This window comes from Aedes albopictus, chromosome 3, assembly GCF_035046485.1.
Source record: "Aedes albopictus strain Foshan chromosome 3, AalbF5, whole genome shotgun sequence".
Lineage (NCBI taxonomy): Eukaryota > Metazoa > Arthropoda > Insecta > Diptera > Culicidae > Aedes > Aedes albopictus.
This window is the reverse complement of record NC_085138.1, coordinates 415,474,592-415,495,300: the sequence shown is the minus strand read 5'-3', so window position 1 is coordinate 415,495,300 and position 20,709 is coordinate 415,474,592. Positions and strand designations below refer to the sequence as shown.

The following is a 20,709-nucleotide window of genomic DNA, read 5'->3' as shown; positions in this document are numbered from 1 at the left end:
GTTGAGATCAACGAACAGTCGTGCGGTACGTGTTTGAATTTTCCGCTATGATTTCTAGTCGGATTGCTCGCGCGGTATAATACCAACTGCTCTACTAAAAGATAGATACCACACATTCTTACGTCATTAAAAGATAAAAATTGTAGTGCAAAAAATATGACTAGGTACACCAAGGTGAATATCGTGTTGTAACATGTTATTCAAGGTGTATGTATACTCGTGATTCATAATGAAACCTCTGTGAGTTTTATACATTTAACAGGAGTGCGATTTGCTATTATGGTCATTGGAAATTGACCCGTATTTATAGAACAAATACACCTCCAATTCTCTATTGAGTATACATTAAGGTGGCCCACACTTATATGAAAAACTAAAATTTCGAAAAATGCCAAGTCTTACCTCCAAAATCAGTTGTTTTAGACTCCTAGAAGCTACGTTCGAAATTTGAGCAAAATCAATTAAGCCTAAAGGGGCGCTCAAAACGCTTGAAGTTTGTTTGGGAATACTTGGCCAAATGTATGCAGAAATTTTAAGTTTTCGGATTTTGCCGCTAGGTGGCGCTGTAAGCGTTTAATAAATAAACCCTTTGGTATTATTGTAGGTGACTATATGCCATACAAGTTTGTCGAAGACCGCAAAGTGATCCAACGGCTGTGAAAAAAGTTATTCTCTAGGAAAAGTGAGGATAAACTTTATTGTTGTTTTTCCAATACATGTAAAGGAATAATATCAATAATAAAATCTCAATACTTTGCCTCGCGGGGTCACGTATGAATCTTCTAAGGCTTTTTGCAACATAAAATATTAATAAATGGAAAAATAAATCATATACACTATGTTTCATAACTATAGATCCAAATAATATTTTTGAATACTCGGATATGTGGAATGAATTCGAATCATATTGTTCTCCTGTTTAATTCACTAATTAGAGTAGACATGAGAAAAATAATAATTCGATATTACATGTGTTCTCTGAATCTGATAGTTAATTTTATATGAATTCCCTTGTTTCATAACAATAGATCCAAGCGAGAATTCATTCTAGGTAATTTAAGCTACACAAAACGTTCAACATATCAATAACACAGCGTAACAAAAATTGACTTTTGGTCTGTCTCAAGAGTAAACTTATGTATCTCCGACAGATTTTGGGCCGCTGAATCCGAATCCGTACTCAGAATTGCTCCAGCACGTCATAATATTGATCTATACCTCAATTTATAGGGCAAAATTTGAGATTTTGGGCTTTTTTGACTGCAAGCCATTAAGCATGGAAATATTTTTTAAGCAATTACAGGGGATAGACAAAATGATCGGGACAGGTAAAATTTTCACTTTTTAAAAAATGTTCAAACAGCTGTAACTTTTTGAAAAGTGCATCAAAAAATCTGAAATTTTTACTGTAAGTTGGTCAACTAGTTGTGTATCAATGACCAAAATTTGGGAAAGATCGGGCTATGCTACATGAAGTTAGAAAGATTCTAGAAAAAGTCAAAATTATCAGATAGCCAACTTTGAACTGTTATATCTCCGGATTCAATGAACCAAATGCAATGAAATTTTCAGCGATCATGACTTATATGATTAGCTTTGAAAAACATTTGACATAACCTAAAATTGTTAACACGGAAGAAAATTATAGCGCTTAGATTATTTTTCCGATATAATACCAAATTATCGGAAATTTTAACATCGCTTTAATATTCGATATAGAAATTATAGTTTATTTGAAATCCCTCTAATTGACTTAAATATGAATATGTTTTGAATGGAAGTAACAAAATAACTGGCAGAAAATTGAAATAGTAATGGGAAGCATATTAAAATTAGACCAATTTACTAAAAAATCATAAAATAAATGAAATTGCTGTAACTTTCTTTCTTTTTAATAAGTTCAAGTTAAGTCAAACTTTTTTCAAAGCTAATCATATAAGTCATGATCGCTCAAAATTTCATTGCATTTGGTTCATTGAATCCGGAGATATAACAGTTCAAAGTTGGCTATCGGATAATTTTGACTTTTTCTAGAATCTTTCTAACTTCATGTAGGATAGCCCGATCTTTCCCAAATTTTGACCATTGATACACAACTAGTTGACCAACTTACAGTAAAAATTTCAGATTTTTTGATGCACTTTTCAAAAAGTTACAGCTGTTTGAACATTTTTTGAAAAGTGAAAATCTTACCTGTCCCGATCATTTTGTCTATCCCCTGTAAACGGTAAATTGGTCAACCAACATCTATATTAACGGCTCATACAAAATATTTCGTTTTACAAAATCGAATTTGTTAGATTTAAGTGATTAATGTTAGGTACGATATTTCCCATACAAGTCACCCTCCAAAAAATGCATGCAAGTTTACATACTAACATAAAAAGTTTAAATCTATCATATTTGATTTGGAAAAACGAAACATTTTGCATGAGCAGTTAATACAGATCTGCCCATAATCGCATAATTGACGTAACCACCATTGACAATGTCAGCACTCACAAGCGATGTTAGTTGACCAATTTACCTTATGATTGCCTAAAAAAATATGTCCATGCTTAATGGCTTACAGTCAAAAAAGCCCAAAATCGCATATTTTGCCCTATAAATTGAGGTATAGCTCAAAATTGTGACGTGCTGGAGCAAATCTGAGCCCGGATCGGATTCAGCGGCCCAAAATCTGTCAGAGACACATAAGTTTGCTCTTGAGACAAAAAAATGTTGCGCTGTGTAATGAGTAGTAAAAGAGAGACTCTCAATAAGCTCAAATAGCCTATCCAGGATACTTTTAATTAACTTTGAATAGATTTATTCCACGTTCAAACAACTACACGGTTTAGATTTTGAAAACATCCGTACGGCTTATTTTATTTACACACTGCTTTTATAATTAACCCTACAAATTCTCAATTGGGTTCTGGTCAGGGCGAAAAGCTGACCATTCTTTAATCTGAATAAGCTTTTCACGAAACTAAGACATAGTTGCTTGAACCGTGTGAACAAGTGTATTCATGATATTGATAAAACGTTGTCTAATTTGTTTAACGGCATTGCTGCAAGAAATGATAGTATATATGTATTTGAATCAGCTTAAAACCAAACAGTATGGCTGTGTCTATACTTCTAATTCACGAACACTTTGCTCGTTAAATATAATGAAAAAGTTATCCCTCTATGGTTGGCTTTTCGGTCCGGATAAATTATAAGCGGGGTGATACTATTTCATCCGACGTTGAAAAATGTTAAAATTTTGACTTTGTAGAAGAATACCGGAAACCACAATTTATGAATCAGCAGAATACTTCCCCACAAATATGAATCAGTTGAGACATTATTTATGAATCATCGTTTTTTTTTTGCAATTTTCGTGAAACTCATTACACCGTACGTCTTTATGGCTGTAGAACCACCTTGTAGAACCATCTTAGAACACAAGAGTATATAAGAATAAAATAAACCGAGTCGATTCCAGCACCTTAGAGGATGTGATCTACTTTGAAGATGAAAAAAATTCAACATGGTAGTTACATATTTAATTGACATGCGTCTGAAATATTCAACAAATCTAAAAGGTATCATAAAACTGGTATTGGAAAGTTTTTAAAGCCATTTACAGACAATTATTGTTTACCGGAGTCTAGCAACGTTCTTTTAATTGTTGCTTGCTATTGCTCCTATAGTGGTACATATTAATATCCACCTCTATGAAGCCTCACATAAGTTCCAGATGAATAAGAGGTGTTATCATCAATTATCTCTTTCAGACCAAAGTTGTGACCACCAACATGTTTTCATAAGCGGTTTTATAGTTTCCTATCACATATATTTTAATCAGCGTAACACCAGAATGAAAAAAAAAATCCTCAAATGATTGCTCCTGATAAACCCTCCATCGAGTGTCCAACAGCGATAACAACGTACAAAATGGCATCGAATCGGTCGTCCAGATTAAAAACAACTAGTGGAAAATATACAAAAATTGCAAATTTTCAGCCGATTTTTCACCTGATTCATAAATTGTGCCACATTTTATTAATCAGGTGTTTTGCTCAATGTTGTCACTATTTTACAGCACTTTTCCTTTATAAACACGCTGATTCAACATATCAGCGTTAGTTGCAGGACATTTTTTTTTATTATCGTACAAATTGGGCCGAAGGGTCTCAGATTTTCATGAATTCTTTTCCACAGGCAGGGCTCATGAATATATGAACAAAACAAATTGAGGAAAATTCAGGGTCGCCTATTTTCCCGGAAAACTCAGGTGGAATTTTTTTGTTTTCTCCTGACACTACTTCCCGAGCAGAGGAAAATATCAAAATAATAACAACGGAATCACAAAACCTGTTTTTATATCTCGGTTGGTTATTATTAACTTATTAAGTCATCACCGTTCCATAACATGTTCTGTTGGGCAAACTTATTTTGTTATGATCGTGCTCTTGGTATACTTTCTTCAAATTTTTCTTTCAATAACATGTTTTGTTGTAGCACAAGTTCAGTTATTATTGTGCCATTGAGACTGTACAAACATTTGATCATTAATATTACAACATAACTAGCTTTGCAATCAAAACTACACCATTCGAGATTTTCGTTGTTCACATCATTCCGTGAGGAACTGTAAGAGAAAATATTGTTTTGTCATCAGTTCCTCTTCTTTCTGACATATCGTTTTAACTGTGACAGAGCCAACTTATCAGCCTTTTGTTTTATAAGCACTTTGAAAAGTATACCTGTTTTTTGTCCCAATTTTAGTTAAGTTTGAATATAGAGAGTGTAATAGAGTGTTAGCCATTTTATCAAACATTTTGGATCATCTGGTGGAATTCAAGGACGAACAATACTTTTTCGACAAAAATGTAAAAAAATAAGTCATCAAGAAGAAGAACTCTATTGATTATTATTTTTAGACATTTTATTTTTATTGATTTCACTGCATCGATCCCACTTAGATTCACTTGGATAAATGTGTTAACCAATGAGCTAATAATGTAAGTTAATCTTATAAACAATGAACCACCTAATAAAAGGCTTCTAAACGTCGGTAGTTTTTCATCTTAAGTTGTTTAGAAAATAAACGAAAACTATTGTTTCTCTCTGTTTTCGATAATAAATCGCTTGCGACAACAATAGCGTCCCAATTATGAATGAAACATTTAACAATAGATGCTATTGTTGCGTATCCCATTGAATTCATATGGAACTTTGGAGGAGTTTCTATCCGCAACAGAAAAAAAACAAACTTTGTTTTCAGATTGTTATCAATAACTTATTCATATCAAAATTTGTTATTGAAATATTAAAAAAAATCGCTGTTATTAAGTTGTTATTGAAACTAACAAAACATGTTATTAAACAGGTCTTCCAGGAACATTTTTTTGTTATAATTTTTGTTGTTTTGCCGCTTATGACAGACAAGTTTAGAACAGGAAATGTTATGTAAATAACATGAAAATAACTCTTTCCGTTACTCAGTTATTTTTCCAAAATAACACATTATATTATGCTGTTGCTATTCCCTTCTGCTCGGTTTACTTTGAAAAATCATAACTCAAGAATGAAGCATCGTTGAAAAGAAGTTTTTTAATGAAAATGAAAGCAAATTTTCTCAGGAATCAAAAAAAAATATGAAATGGAAAAAGTTTTCCACAAAATTCTCCACCGTTGAGAAAATCCATAAAGATAAGCCGGAAAAACTATGTCCGAACTAGTGGAATTAAAAAAAAACAAATTTTTTGAGAAGGTTATTTCATAAGCTTTAAGGACAAGATATTTGGAGTACATAGCTCAAACTTTCTAGAGCACCGTTTTTTTTTAAACTATTGAACGGATATGGCTGAAAATGCATCATGCTGATTGCTCAGTGGTTGTCAATAGCGTGATGCATTTTCATCAAAATCCGATAAACGGTTCTAAAAAACGGTGCTCTAGAAAATTTGGGCTATGTACTCCAAATAACTTGTCCTTAATCACAGAACTTTTTGGAATGCACTTTTTTTTCGATTTTGAGTTTTGGCCAATTTTGTTGAAAAATGTCCAAATGTGCCATAAAAGCCTTTTCTTTAAAAAATCATAACTCAAGAACGAAGCATCGTAGAAACAAAGTTTTTTAAAGAAAATGAAAGCAAACTTTCTTAGGAATCCAAATAAATATGAAGTGGAAAAAGTTTTCCACAAAATTTTCCAAAGTTGAGAAAATTCAGAAAGAAAAGCCGGAAAAATTATGTCCGAACTCGTGGAAAATTTTCAAAAAAATATTTTAGGGAATGTAATTTTATAAGCTTTGATCGCTAAAATTTTTGGAATGTACTTTTTTCTCGTTACTGAGTTATGGCCAATTATGTGAAAATGACCATGTAAGCCTATATTATATGATCATTTTACACAAAATTTGCCATAACTCAGGAACGAAAATTAAGTGCATTCCAAAAATTTCAGCGATCAAAGCTTATGAAATTACCTTCCCAAAAATATTTTTTTTTAAATTTTCCACGAGTTCGGACATAGTTTTTCCGGCTTACCTTTATGGATTTTCTCAACGGTGGAAAATTTTGTGGAAAACTTTTTCTATTTCATATTTTTTTGATTCCTGAGAAAATTTGCTTTCATTTTCATTAATAAACTCTACGATGCTTCGTTCTTGAGTTACGATTTTTCAAAGTAAGTAGTGTCAGGGGAAAACAAAAACATTTCCACCTGAGTTTTCCGGGAAAATAGGCGACCCTGAATTTTCCTCAATATTTTTTTTGTTCATATATCCATGAGCCCTGCCTGTGGAAAAAGTTTCATGAAAATCTGAGACCCTTCGGCCCAAACCCGTACGGTAATAAAAAAAATCCCCATATATCAGTGGTAGTACAACATGTTCGCCACTTTCTTGAACATCCCTAGTTACGGTCGATTGCGGCTTTCGATGCTCCAGTGCTCGTGGCAAGCATCCTTCAGCAAAGTTGTCTAGATTGATTGATGCTACATTTTTATGTATTTTGTTTTTACCTAGATCTGCTGAAACTGATCTAGATAAGTTTTATCTTTTAATACGACGCTCTAGTGTTCTTGGTCTGCATCCTAGAGTGTTAGAGGCCTTGGCAAAGTATTTCGAATTGATTGGTACTACATTTTTACGTGTTTAAGTGATAAATTTTATCTTTCTTTACGACGCTCTAGTGTTCTTGGTACACACCCTAGCGAGATGGAGTCTTCGGCAAAGTGCTTTGGATTGGTTGAAACTACATTCTTACGTCCTCGGTTTTGCTCTGACTTTCAATACGACGCTCTAGTGTTCTTGGTATGCATCCTAGAGGGTTGGAGTCTTCAACAAAGAGCTTTGGATTGGTCGGTACTATATTCTTACGTCTTAGGTTTTGATCTAGTTTTGCTAAAACTTATCTAGATAAGATTTGTCTGTTAATACGATGATCTAGTGTTCTGGATATGCATTAGGCTGCGGCTTATTTTTCAAAAGTTGTTGAAACCTGGAATTCGTAAGCTCCTTTCGATTCAAATGACACAAAAAGAGAAACCTCTGAGTTTAAGCCAAAAATATTGAGATTTAGAGGTCGCGCAATCGCTTGAAAGTTGAATTTTCGAGTAATAAAAAGGTATTTTCACTTCGAGTGCCATTACTTTCTCAATTTTCAACCGATTTTCAACCTTTTTTTATGAATTTCTCACACTCTAAATTTCGAATAAACTCGTAGAACATCATTTTTTTCCAAAGTCACGCAAAATATGAGTTTTTGAAGATTTAATTTATTTTTTTTCTTTTTTTTTGCAAAAAAATTTAACTTCAGGGTCCTATAACTTTTGACCCGTTTAACCAATTTTAATTTTTTTAGCTTGCTTTTGTTGATATTTTTGTTGCCTATCTTTGTCCCAAACAAACTTTTCATCAAAGAAGTCATTCTTATGATACTTTTCACCAAAACATGCCTTAAAACTTGATTTTTTCATACAAAATTGGAATTTTTGACGATTATTTGCAATTTTTTACTCCAAACCAGATACTTAGCATCATATTTAGGGATATTGAACACATTTTAGGATTTTTTTTTTCATTTTTTTCTTTTCTTGCATTTTGAACATGAAAATATTTTTTGATTCAGAACACTTCAAAAACTGAAGTTTAAGGCTTCCATATGATTATTGAGAATAAATTTTTCACTTTGAGCCCGAAACTAAGCATGAAAACAATTAAAATTTAGCCAAAATTCTGGTTTTTCCAAAAAATACGTGTTTTCGAACGGTTTTTGGTGTTTATCTATTTTGAAACGGATTTTTTAAAGGTACAGTTTATTCACAGTATTCTTAGGCAACAAAAATATCTACAAAAGCGAGCTAAAAATTAAAATTGGTCAAACGGTTAAAAAGTTATAGGACTCAGAAGTTAAATTTATTTTTATAACTCATATTTTGCGTGACTTTGGGTAAAAAAGATGTTTTACGAGTTTATTCAAAATTTAATTTGTGAGAAATTTATAAAAAAAGATTGAATATCGGTTGAAAATTGAGAAAGTTATGGCACTTGAAGTGAAAACACCTTTTTATTACTCGAAAATTCAACTTTGAAGCGATTGCGCGACCTCTAAATCTCAATATTTTTGGCTTAAACTCAGAGGTTTCTCTTTTTGTGTCATTTGAATCGAAAAGAGCTTACGAATTCCAGGTTTCAACAACTTTTGAAAAATAAGCCGCAGCCTAATATGCATCCTAGAGGGTTGCAGTCTTCATCAAAGTGCTTCATTCGACATTCTTACGTCTTCGGGTGTGATCTAGATATGCTAAAACTGATCTATATAAGTTTTGTCTTTCAATACGACGCTTGTTCCAGTTAGAGGGTTGGAGTCCTTGGCAAAGTGCTTTGGATTGGTTGGAACTATATTCTTAAGTCTTCGGTTTTGATCTAGATATGCTTTAACAAATCTTGATCAGTTTTATCTTTTGATATGATTATGTTGTGTTCAAGATATGCATCATGAAGGGTTGGAGTATTTGAAGAAGTATCTAGGATTTATTGATATCACATTTACAAGCCTTCGATTTTGATCTAGATTTACTGTACCTCATTTCATTTATTTAGTATTACATCAAATTCAAGATAAATCTGAATCAACAATATTTCTCAATAATACACGGTTTGTGGCTGCCGCTCTCCATCCTCGGTCGCGCCCGATGCTCGCTAAGTCACGCTCCACCTGGTCCGCCCATCGTGCTCTCTGCGCTCCACGCCTTCTTGTGCCAACCGGATCAGTTGCAAACACCAGCTTTGCAGGGTTGTTGTCCGGCATTCTTGCAACATGCCCTGCCCACCGTATCCTTCCGGCTTTGGCCACCTTCTGGATGCTGGGTTCGCCGTAAAATGCAGCGAGTTCGTGGTTCATTCTTCTCCGCCACACACCGTTCTCCTGCTCACCGCCGAAGATCGTCCTTAGCACGCGTCGCTCGAAAACTCCGAGTGCTTGCAGGTCCTCCTCGAGCATCGTCCATGTCTCGTGTCCGTAGAGAACTACCGGTCTTGTTAACGTCTTGTACATGGTGCATTTGGTGCGTGGGTGAATCTTTTTCGACCGCAGTTTCTTCTGGAGCCCGTAGTAGGCCCGACTTCCGCTGATGATGCGCCTCCGTATTTCACGGCTCACGTTGTTGTCAGCCGTCAGTATGGATCCGAGGTCGACGAATTCCTTTACTACCTCGAAAGTATCCCCGTCTATCGTAACATTATTACTCAGACGGATCCGGTCGTTTTCGGTTCCGCCTACCAGCATGTACTTTGTTTTTTGAGGCATTCACCACCAGTCCGACCTTTGCTACTTCGCGCTTCAGGCGGGTGTACAGCTCTGCCACCGTTCCAAATTTTCTGGCAATAATGTCCATGTCGTCCGCAAAGCACACAAATTGTCCGGATTTTGTGAAAATCGTTCCCCGGCTGTTGAGCCCGGCTCATCGCATCACACCTTCCAGAGCGATGTTGAAGAGTAGGCATGAGAGTCCGTCACCTTGTCGCAGTCCCCGTCGAGATTCGAATGAACTGGATAGTTCACCTGAAACCCTTACGCAGTTTTGCACACCGTCCATCGTTGCTTTAATCAGTCTAGTCAGCTTCCCAGGAAAGTCGTTTTCGTCCATGATTCTCCATAGCTCTGCGCGGTCGATACTGTCGTATGCTGCTTTGAAGTCGATGAACAGGTGATGCGTTGCGACCTGGTATTCACGGCATTTCTGGAGGATTTGCCGTACGGTAAAGATCTGGTCCGTTGTCGACCGGCCGTCGATGAAGCCGGCTTGATAACTTCCCACGAACTCATTTGTTTTAGGTGACAGACGACGGAAGATGATCTGGGATAGCACTTTGTAGGCAGTATTCAAAATAGTGATCGCCCTGAAGTTCTCACATTCTAAATGGTCGCCTTTCTTGTGAATGGGGCAGATTACCCCTTCCTTCCACTCCTCCGGTAGCTGTTCGGTATCCCAGATCCTGACTATCAGCCGATGCAGACAGGCGGCCAACTTTTCTGGGCCCATCTTGATGAGTTCAGCTGCGATACCATCCTTACCAGCTGCTTTGTTGGTTTTGAGCTGATGAATGGCATCATTAACCTTCCGTAACTCGCGCTGTTGACTACCTGCGTCAGCACCACGCTAATGTTGAGTACAAAAAGCGAGATTTTTTCAACGTGTTGTACAAAATACAACAGCGCGATCGCTCGTGGGTTAACTTCCCTCAGCGTGGGAGTTGGTTCATTTCCGTCCTCCGCTGCACTGGCGTCGTCATTTCCTCCGTTGCCGTGGGCTCCCGAGCCTACGTTCTCCACGCCGTTCAGGTGCTGGTCGAAGTGCTGCTTCCACCTTTCGATCACTTCACGTCCGTCCGTCAAGAGGCCTTCGTCTTTATCCCTGCATATTTCGGCTCGCGGCACGAAGCCGTTGCGGGATGCGTTGAGCTTCTGATAGAACTTCCGTGTTTCTTGGGAATGGCACAGCAGTTCCATTTCTTCACACTCCGCTTCTTCCAGGCGGCGCTTTTTTCCCGAAAGAGGCGGGTCTGCTGTTTCCGCTTCTGTTTATAACGTTCCACGTTCTGTCGAGTCCCTTGCTGCAGCATTACCGCCCTCGCTGCATTCTTCTCCTCCAAAACCGTTCTGCACTCTTCGTCGAACCATTCGTTCCGTCGATTCCGTTCAACGTACCCGATGGTGCTCTCGGCTGCGTCGTTGATGGTTGCTTTCACTGTACTCCAGCAGTCCTCTAGAGGGGCCTCATCGAGCTCGCCCTCGTCTGGTAACGCGGCCTCGAGATTCTGCGCGTATGCTGAGGCGACATCCGGTTGCTTCAGTCGCTCTAGGTTGTACCGTGGCGGTCGCCGGTACCGTACATTGTTGATGACGGAGAGTTTTGGGCGCAGTTTGACCATCACCAGATAGTGGTCGGAGTCGATGTTGGCGCCACGATAGGTCCTGACGTCGATAATGTCGGAGAAGTGCCGTCCGTCAATCAGAACGTGGTCGATTTGAGATTCCGTCTGCTGTGGTGATCTCCAGGCTGTGTTGGAAAAAGCTGCTACGTATGTCCATATTTTTGGAGGGGGCGGAATCAATGAGTCGTAGGCCGTTTTCGTTCATCTGCTGGTGGGCGCTGAACTTACCAATCGTCGGTCTGAATTCCTCCTCCTGGCCTACCTGAGCGTTCAAATCTCCTATGATGATCTTGACGTCGTGGCTTGGGCAGCGATCGTACTCGCGTTCGAGCTGCGCGTAAAATGCGTCCTTGTCATCATCAGTACTTCCGGAGTGTGGGCTGTGCACGTTTATTATGCTGAAGTTGAAGAATCGGCCTTTGATCCTCAACCTGCACATTCTTTCGTCGATCGGCTCGCGTGTGTTGCCGCAGTTCTGGTAGATGGTATGATTACCTCTAAAGGATTGTGCTGGGTGAGTACGACTGGAATATATTGATTCCGGAATGCTGGCTTTCTCAGTCTTGGGTAAATCAAAACGGCAAGTTTTTTTATTAAGCTTACCCCTTGAAAAAGGCTTAATAAAAAGCCGAAACGTCGGGAAAAGCAAAACTTGCCGTTTTGATTTACCCAAGACTGAGAAAGCCAGCATTCCGGAATTACCTCTAAACGTTCGCACCATGGATCCTGTCCAACACACCTCCTGCAGCGCTACGATGCCGAACCCGCGGTCCTTCAGTAGATCGGCGAGTATGCGGGTGCTCCTAATGAAGTTGAGAGATCGGCAGTTCCACGTACCGAGTTTCCAATCGCAAGTCCTTTTTGTTCGCTGGGGTCGTTGCCGTTGGTCTCGGTTCGTATTATTCTGTTGCTGATTTTCCGTTACAATGGTTTTTTACGGCTGGCTCGTAGGGCCTGATACCAACCCCCTACTTTCCGGAGGACCATAGTGCACAGTTTAGCTTAGAGTCCTTCCCTGGCACTCGGACGTAGATCAGCCGCCCCTAACATGGGGATCAGACGCTGTTGTGAGCCGCTCCTCCTGGAGAACAGACGCTCAGGTTTACCGAAGCCTAGAGGGTTGCAGTCTTCGACAAAGTGAATTGGTCGGTACTACATTCTTACGTCCCAGGTTTTGATCTAGGTTTGCTGAAACTGATCTAGATAAGTTTTATCTTTCTATAGACGGGTTGGAGTCTTCGGCAGTGTTTCAAATGGATTGATACTACATTTTTACGTCTTCGATTTTGATCTAGAATAGCTAAAATGATCTAGATAAGTTTTATTTTTCAATACGACGCTTTAGTATTCTTGGTATGCATCATAGAGAGTTCGAGTCTTTGGCAGTGTTTTGAATTGATTGGTACTACATTATTACGTCCTCGATTTTGATTTAGATTCGCTAAAACTTATGTAGATAAGTTCTGTCTCTCTATGCGACGCTCTAGTGTTCTTGGTACGCACCCTAGAAGGTTGAAGTCTTCGGCAAAGTGGTTTGAATTGGTCGGTACTACATTATTACGTCCTAGGTTTTGATCTAAATATGTTAAAACTGATCTAGATAAATTTTAGGGGCCCCCACAAAAACCTTTTTTGGTTGCTAACATTAGCTTTATTTTTCATATTGCTCAAGTACTGTTCGAAAATACGGAAAAACATTTTTGGTCATCTCTCCGAGGGGCCTCCACATCCGCTCGGGCCCCGGGCCCCCACAAACCTTAATCCGGGCCTGACTCCAACCCTCTAGGATGCATATCGAGAAGATATTGTAAAATAAAGCGTTATATTGAAAGATAAAACATATCTAGATCAGTTTCAGCCGATCTAGATCAAAACTGAAGTCGTAGAAATGTAGTTCTAACCAATCCAAAGCTCTTTGTTGAAGATTTCTACCCTCTACGATGCATATCGAGAACATCAGAGCATCGTATTGAAAGACAAAACTTCGAATGAGTGTAATCAATTTCGTACCTTTTAAATCCGCCCTATTTTACTTATCCTTTGACAGATACGCGTATTTCGACTACCACTTGTAATCTTCCTCAGTGTCAGTTATCCACTAGTGTACCTCAAAATAGGGCGGAGTACGAAATTGATTACACTTATTCGAAAAGGGTATTCTGCTTAGAGGGTTCGAAAAGTCGGTACAAGAGACAAAACTTATCCAGATCAGTTTCAGCAAATCTAGATCAAAACCGAATACGTTACAATGTTGCACCAATCAATTTGAAACACTTTGCCGGAGGCTCCAATCCTCTAGGATGCTTGGCAAGAGCACTGGAGCGCTTGTTCGTTGAGAGCCGCAATTGATCATAGCTAGGGATGTTCAAGATAGTTTACAACACAACACCTTTTTATTACTCGAAAATTCTACTTCGAGGTGGCTGTGCCATCTCTAAGTCTCAATATTTTTGGCTCAAACTCAGAGGTTTCTCTATTTATGTCATTTGAATCCAGAAGAGCTTATGAATTCCAGGTTTCAACAACTTTTGAAAAAGCGCAATACTCAAGATTTTCTAAAACATTCCTTTTAGAAATTACTGAATCTTTCCCTATCAGAAATCCATGAAAAAAATAATCCCTATTAAAACTGCGATAGTTTTTTTTTAAGAATTTGTTGAGGAATTTTTAAGTTTATTTATTTGTGGGATTGAATGAATATCCGAAGAAATCCCAGCACGAATTTCTGCAAGAATTCCTGAACTATTTCAATTATTTGGAGGTATTCCTGAAAGAAGCACCAATATTACAGAGTTTTTCTGCTCGTGTGAGTTTACAAAAAATGGATGGAACTCGAGAAGGTAACTTCTTCCATACATATGTAGTCACCAAAAAATTTAGGTTTATACTCTTATTACTAAAAATTATGCAAAATAAAAACAAGTAAACCGAAGGCAACTGTATTGTTGATTTACGAATGAAGAAAAAATAAAAAAATGAAAGTGAAGAAATCTGATAAAACTAAACAGATCTCATATAACTAAAACGTAATAATAAAATAAACATAATCTCATATAACTAAACAGATTCAACCTAGAATATTTATGCCTGACGTCCCGCATCCTGCTGATTTTGTGTTTGTGTGGGCTACAAGCTCATTAGTTTTGTGGAGAAAGCAAACTTCAACTAAGAGCAGTTCAAGATGGCGGGTGTAAATGCAAGATGGCTGTTTAATGCCACAAATCTAGCGTCTTAACGTAAGAGTGGGTCATCAGTTTTCAATACTTACCACATCACATTCAGCATCGTTGCAAAGAGAAGAAAAGTAAAAAATCAAAGGAGAACTGGACAAAACAGGCGAACCAATAAAACCAGAATAAATGTGATATTAAAATAAGCAAAATACAAATAGTTTTTAATTGTTTATGATAATGTTTACAACTATCATAATATATAATATATTTCTCATCTTAACGTTTTTCTCCGCATCGAATAAAAAGAACAGACCGTTCCGTTCTCAATCTGTATAATATAGTAGAAAATACAATATGCTTTCTTACTCAGTTCTCTCACTTGCATGCCTTAGTTAAACGCTAGCCTAATCTACAACGAATTATTTCTTCTCATCTTCTCCATAAACTACAAACTCTCAACTCGTGAACACTCATTCGAAACCGATCCGCTCACTCATCGCTAATATGGCTGCTTGCACTTTATACAATCAATGTATGCATGTTTGCGTCGTGTGTGTTTCTATGATGAAAATTACAAACTACTGTTATAGAGTTCACTTTGCTGGCTGACTACTAAAACTAAAACTGAGACTGAGACAAATCATCTGGCTGGAAATCTATACATTTCTTGCTTTCTTTTTAGTACATGTAACCGCTCTTACAAAATAATCTGTATACTTTCGTGTAAGGGTGTAATGTAGTTAGTTTCTTCTTTTCTTTTTTACAGCGCTGACCGGGAATCAACTCCCGATACGATATGTGTGAATGAGTTTACAACTTTAATGAAATTCAATGGAAATCTTAGAAGGGGGATGACACTTGTGAGTTGGCTATTTACAATTCAAGTTGGCTTGGGGAAGCTATGCTTAACAAACTGAAGTATTGTAACTGGATTGCTTATCTAGTATGTGTGTGTGTTTCTATGTATTACTAGCTGGGTTTTAGCTTGTTTTGTTTGTTGTATTGGCACTTGATTTACTTTGTAACTCTAACTAGTCTTTCTTCTAATAATGTGTTTTTGTTTGTATGGGATTATTTTGCTTGATTCTTCCATCTCAATTAGGCACTTGATATTCACAAATATGTTTGCTTTGATTAGGATTTTGTTTGCCTGGCCTACTACGATATCTTTTGATTATGATTTTCTCGGAGCGAAGGGGGAAGACACCCGTCGGAAAGGTACAAGCTTGCTTTTTCACCACCGGCTTTGATCGAAAAAAAAAAGACGTTTTGCAAAAGGATTGGGAAATCTTGTTACAATTGCAAACAGTTCGGTTGCCAACAACAGTGACGAACTTGACACGGCACGCCGAAACACGCGCTCGCTTGGCACCGGTGGTAATTAGTGACACCTCTTGCGCGCATTATTTTTCCTTTTTCTGCGCAAACTGTTGTTCAATCAGAGTCGTCCGTCCGACTAAAATTAGTTGCAATCAGCGCTTTTGCGCACACAGAAGAAGTGGAGCAATCGGAGCCGGCGGTGACTTCGCGCATGGATTGAGATCCCGATTATTGGCGAAGTGACGCAATCGGCCGCCATCATGCGAGGAACGGTAAGTTCAAGGCGGCCATTTTGTTTCGCGCAAGAGCGTCCATGTGGTATCGGGTGGAGTGACATTTGTGCCGGAGAAACGGAGGTGATCTGCGGGTAAACAAATGCTGCCAAGTGATCAACCGAAAGCGGGATTGTGGGGAATTCCAAGGATTATAAAGATCGCAGTGCGAAAGGTGTTGCTTTTATTGCTTCTGTTATTATTGCCGCCGGTGCAGCAGATTATATGCCAGCCCCCAGTTTCGCACTTGGCTCGGCTAGAGAGGGAAATGAAAACAGAATAAAGCCTAGAAACTATATGGCACCTGTGATTTGTGTGCACGACGGTCGTTCAGGACTTGCAGAGACAATCCAGTGCAAGGATACTGGGAGAAAGCGAGAAGGGAGAGATCATATAACCGCCAAGGAACTACCTGCGATCCTGGAAGGTGTTTGAAAATTCTCAGGGGGCGGAACCTTCTATCTAATTCTAGAAGAGGGCCGCAACACCTGTGACAAAAGGCCGATGTTAGCTTTCCTTTCGCTTCTTCTCATTCGCACTCTCTGTCGGACCACCTACAGGTTCCCAAATCCCTGCAGTTCGGTTAATAAAAACCAATTGTTATGCTAATTACCGACACACCAAGGCGAGATTTTTGCCTGATCTCCGGTCCCAAAATTAGCATATTTATTCTTTCAAGTGATTTTAACAGTTCGAAATTCCCCACAACGCCCGGAGACCTGCTCCGGGTACCTCCCACAGGTTGCAAGTGAAATACAAAATGTACCTTTCCGAAAATGTCCTTTCACACCTTTTTACCGATGGTTTCCTGCCCGAAGACGATGATAATTTATCGGACGTTAATCCGCTAGCTGCTAATCCTGGCAAATTCCTACTCTGCAAAATACGCGCTTTTTCAATCTACTTCCTGCTGTCTGTATATGTATAGGTATATATGTTATAAATATCACATTTCAGTTTTTCCAACATAGTCCCTGTGTGGACTCGGAGGTGTCCCTCCGAACTGTGACCAATCAATCAGATTAAAATATGAAACAATTCGGTCACCGACCGACCATTACATGATCGGTTCGGAACTCTTTAAACCCCGAAACACCGAAGAAGGACATCACAGGACTCTAATCGTATATACTCGTGTGTGTGTTCAATCTGAATGACATAAAATGGCGATTTCTGGGCTTACCCTACGACGACCTGTTGCGGTGTTGGTGGTGGCGGTGGTGCCGCCGGAAGCGCGTGATGATCCTCCTGGGCGAGCCACTTCTCGACGTACTTCCGGTTGATGTTGTACTTGGAGGCGACGGCGCGGAAATCGCCCCGGCAGCTGGCGTCGTGGTAGTAGCTGTCGATGGCCTGCTGCCGCAGTTCCAGGTTGTAGCTGTAGCCGTCGGCGTCGCCATCGTTGCTGTAGACGGACGAGATCGAGGTAGAACTGTCGTAGCCGGACACGGGGGAGGCTTGTGGCTGTGCCCAGTGGGTGCTGCTCGGCGGGGAAGGGGACAAGGTGGCGCTGTACGGAGTCCTAGGGCTCGGAGTTAGCGGTTGGCGGATACAGGGAGGGCTTAGCGGGTATCCTCCGTGGAACTCGATCAGACCTTCGTAGTATCGCTGCTGGGCATGAAAGTTCCAAATGATCGGGTAATCGGGCCTCCCCGTCGGAACCGGGGAACCGATTGTGGAGTCCTTGTCGTCGTCTTTCTCGTCCAGCAGGTAAGGTTTGAAGAGCTTGATGGATTTGGGAGGGCTTGCGTCGTCATCACTCGGGGAGGAAGTTTTGCGCTTTCGGCAGGAGAGATCGACCGCTTCGTAGTCTTCTGCTGCGGGTTGATCGCAGGAAAGCTTCTCGGTTTTGATTTCCACTGGGGCCGATGGGGTGATGGATCGTGGCCGTGATGAGTAGACCGAGGAGATGGTCGAACAGGGCGAGAGAGCTTGATCCAGCTTGGTGCGATAGTGTTGCGGTAGCGAAAGGTCGATCGGACAGTCGATCGCGTACTTGGCGTAGGGGAGATGATACGGATGATAGTACGGATCGAGCAGATTGAGCCTGTCGAAGGGGTGAGTCGGCGTCGGGGTGACTGGAAAATCACCGGACACGGGTGAATAGTTGGGCCGCTGCACTTGGCTCACCGCCATGGCGACCGCCTCCGACTCGCCGCCGCGGCTGTGCGGTTTAAGTACCGATAGACTTGCTGACGACGACGAACTTTCGTGGTGTGGATGCGAGAATGGCGCTACCAAAGTGTGAGTGGGAACGGGCGATATTATACAAGCGCTGCTCTCTTTGCCGTTGCCGAGGATGTTGTTGTTGTTATTACTGGCGTTTTGAGCGACGCGGTGTCTAGCTGAATCCAGAGGCACTTTTAGTTCGATGGAATTCAGATTCTGGTGGTGAATGTGTCGGTGCTGATGGAGATGGTGCGGATGCAGTGGAAACTGTGCCTGCGGAGCGGTCTGAGGCTGATGATTGCCCATTAGATTGATTTTCATCGCAGCGCCAGCTCCGCCTGAGCTGCTGTTGGCTGCCGCCGAGCGGAGGTTGTTCTCCACCTGCAACCATTTCTGAATCTGTCTCCTGTGGATGCCATATTTGCGGGCTGTGGCTCTCTGGTTGCCCTTGCAGTCACTGTCATTCCTGTACGAATCCAGCACCTGCAACTTGAACTGTGGAGTGAAAATCCTTCGAGAACCCATCTTTCCAGCGGCTCCTCCCGAACTGTTGTTCTGGCTGCTGCTTCCCCCCGGACGTTGATGTTGTTCAATCCTTGGCTTTCCACCGCTCCCGCAACCAATTTCACTTTTTATCATCGAATGTAGTCCGTGCGCCATTATTGAATTATTTTCGTAATTTCTACACATTCAATCTGCTCACACACTCTGCTCGGCTCTGTACTGTCACTTTTTCGAGTTTCACTTCACTTTATGCGGGGTGCGGACTTAACTCCCAGTGTGTGTCCACTGCCGCCGCTGCACTCGTCTCGAGTAAAACTGATAAAAAAAAAATAATACGAACTGCGAGTTCACTTTGAGTGCCACCGTCTGATACAGGTTTACACTTGATTATTCACTTCGAAGCACATCCAAACGAAAAAAAAAAAAAAACCAAAACTGAATTCCTTCCTCTGGGTCACCGAAAAACGAAACAACTCTGCCCGAAACCGTGATACTGGCCGCTGCACATTAATGTTTCCCATTTAAACTCATTTTGGCTTTTGTGTCTTTCTGTCCGTCTGTCTTCTGGCTTCTGAGCACAACACTGACTGGCACTGTAGTTCTTCTGGTTGAAACAAACCCAGTCGCGCGAGAGAGGATGAATGATATGACTAAACGTTAGCAGCATACACAGTCGAGTGGTGTGGTATTATTTTTTCATAAATATCTCTGCCTCTTTGGACGGATTCGGCCAGCCAGTTCGGCTGCCTCGCACACACACGCACGCCGCCCCGTCCATATACGTACACCGGATTCGAACGTCGGCGCTGACCTGACCACTACACCCTCAGCGCTACATCGAGCGCAGCAAGTGTGCGATGGATGACTCGTCGTCTCCACCGCCGCGCCGTCGATTCAAACCCGCAGTCACATGATGAAGTGTGTGTGCGCCGGGCGGGCAGGTTGCCAGGGGTGGCAGCAGGACAGGTTGCGAGAGCATTCTTGCAAGCGAGACAGCTCGCTCTCACCATCTCTTTCACGTCCCCGCAACTTTATCGCGACACTTGGCTCGATCGCCTCTCGACGGACGACGTCTGTCGATTCTCGCTTCACAACGCCTACAGGTCTAACATCCGTTTTCAAACGAGTTTAGAAGCAACGTTGCCAAACTGGCCCTGTTGCACATATTTACACCCATCGCTCATCGCTTGCCCAAATCCTACGCTCCCCGCCAAATGAAAAACCCCCCGTTGAACCCATCCATGTCCTTAGCACCAACTGGGCGATGATTTATTTTTAATTATGTAGTTAAAAAAACACGTCGCACTCTCTAAAAATATTAAGTCCGCGGGTTACCAACACCAGCGCAGGCGAACCGCGGATCGGCACTCACACCAACTCGCGGGTTGCACAGAATTCCTCCGAAGAACGCCCGTCGTCCGCCGACCGCCGACCGAAGCACAGACAGACAAACAGACGCTCGTTCGGGCGGGCGCGAATGAGTCTCTCGAATCAACAGCCAGCCGCCCCGTCGCCGACTCGACTCGACTTGCATGTACGGTGCCGCCGCGCGCGAGCGCTCACAGCGGCAACGTCGCGCAAGTATATAATACCGACCAGACAAATTGTCGCCACGACTTGGGTTCGTACCAGACAAAGCGTCGCTGGAGAGTATATAGCGAGGAAAAAATTGAATGTATACTCTGTGATTCGAAATGACGAAATGGTACCCTGTGTGTTGGTCGGTGGTGCTTCCTCTTCCACCCTCCTCCACCGTGCCAGACTCGGATCGACTCGTGCGGCCTTATCTGCGTCCACACATCAGCATCAGCACCTCCCCTAAGTACACCGCGCAGCATTTCCCCCCATCATAACC

General features: G+C 40.9%; 1 protein-coding gene across 1 annotated transcript; it reads right to left on the bottom strand.

Annotated features, from left to right (window-relative positions):
- Window positions 1–14,804: 14,804 nt before the first annotated feature.
- LOC109403149 (uncharacterized) lies at window positions 14,805–20,014 on the bottom strand. Its single transcript, XM_019675891.3, has one exon. It carries the CDS (start codon window positions 19,038–19,040, stop codon window positions 17,361–17,363), a length of 1,680 nt encoding a protein of 559 aa, XP_019531436.3. The 5' UTR covers window positions 19,041–20,014; the 3' UTR covers window positions 14,805–17,360.
- Window positions 20,015–20,709: the final 695 nt, after the last annotated feature.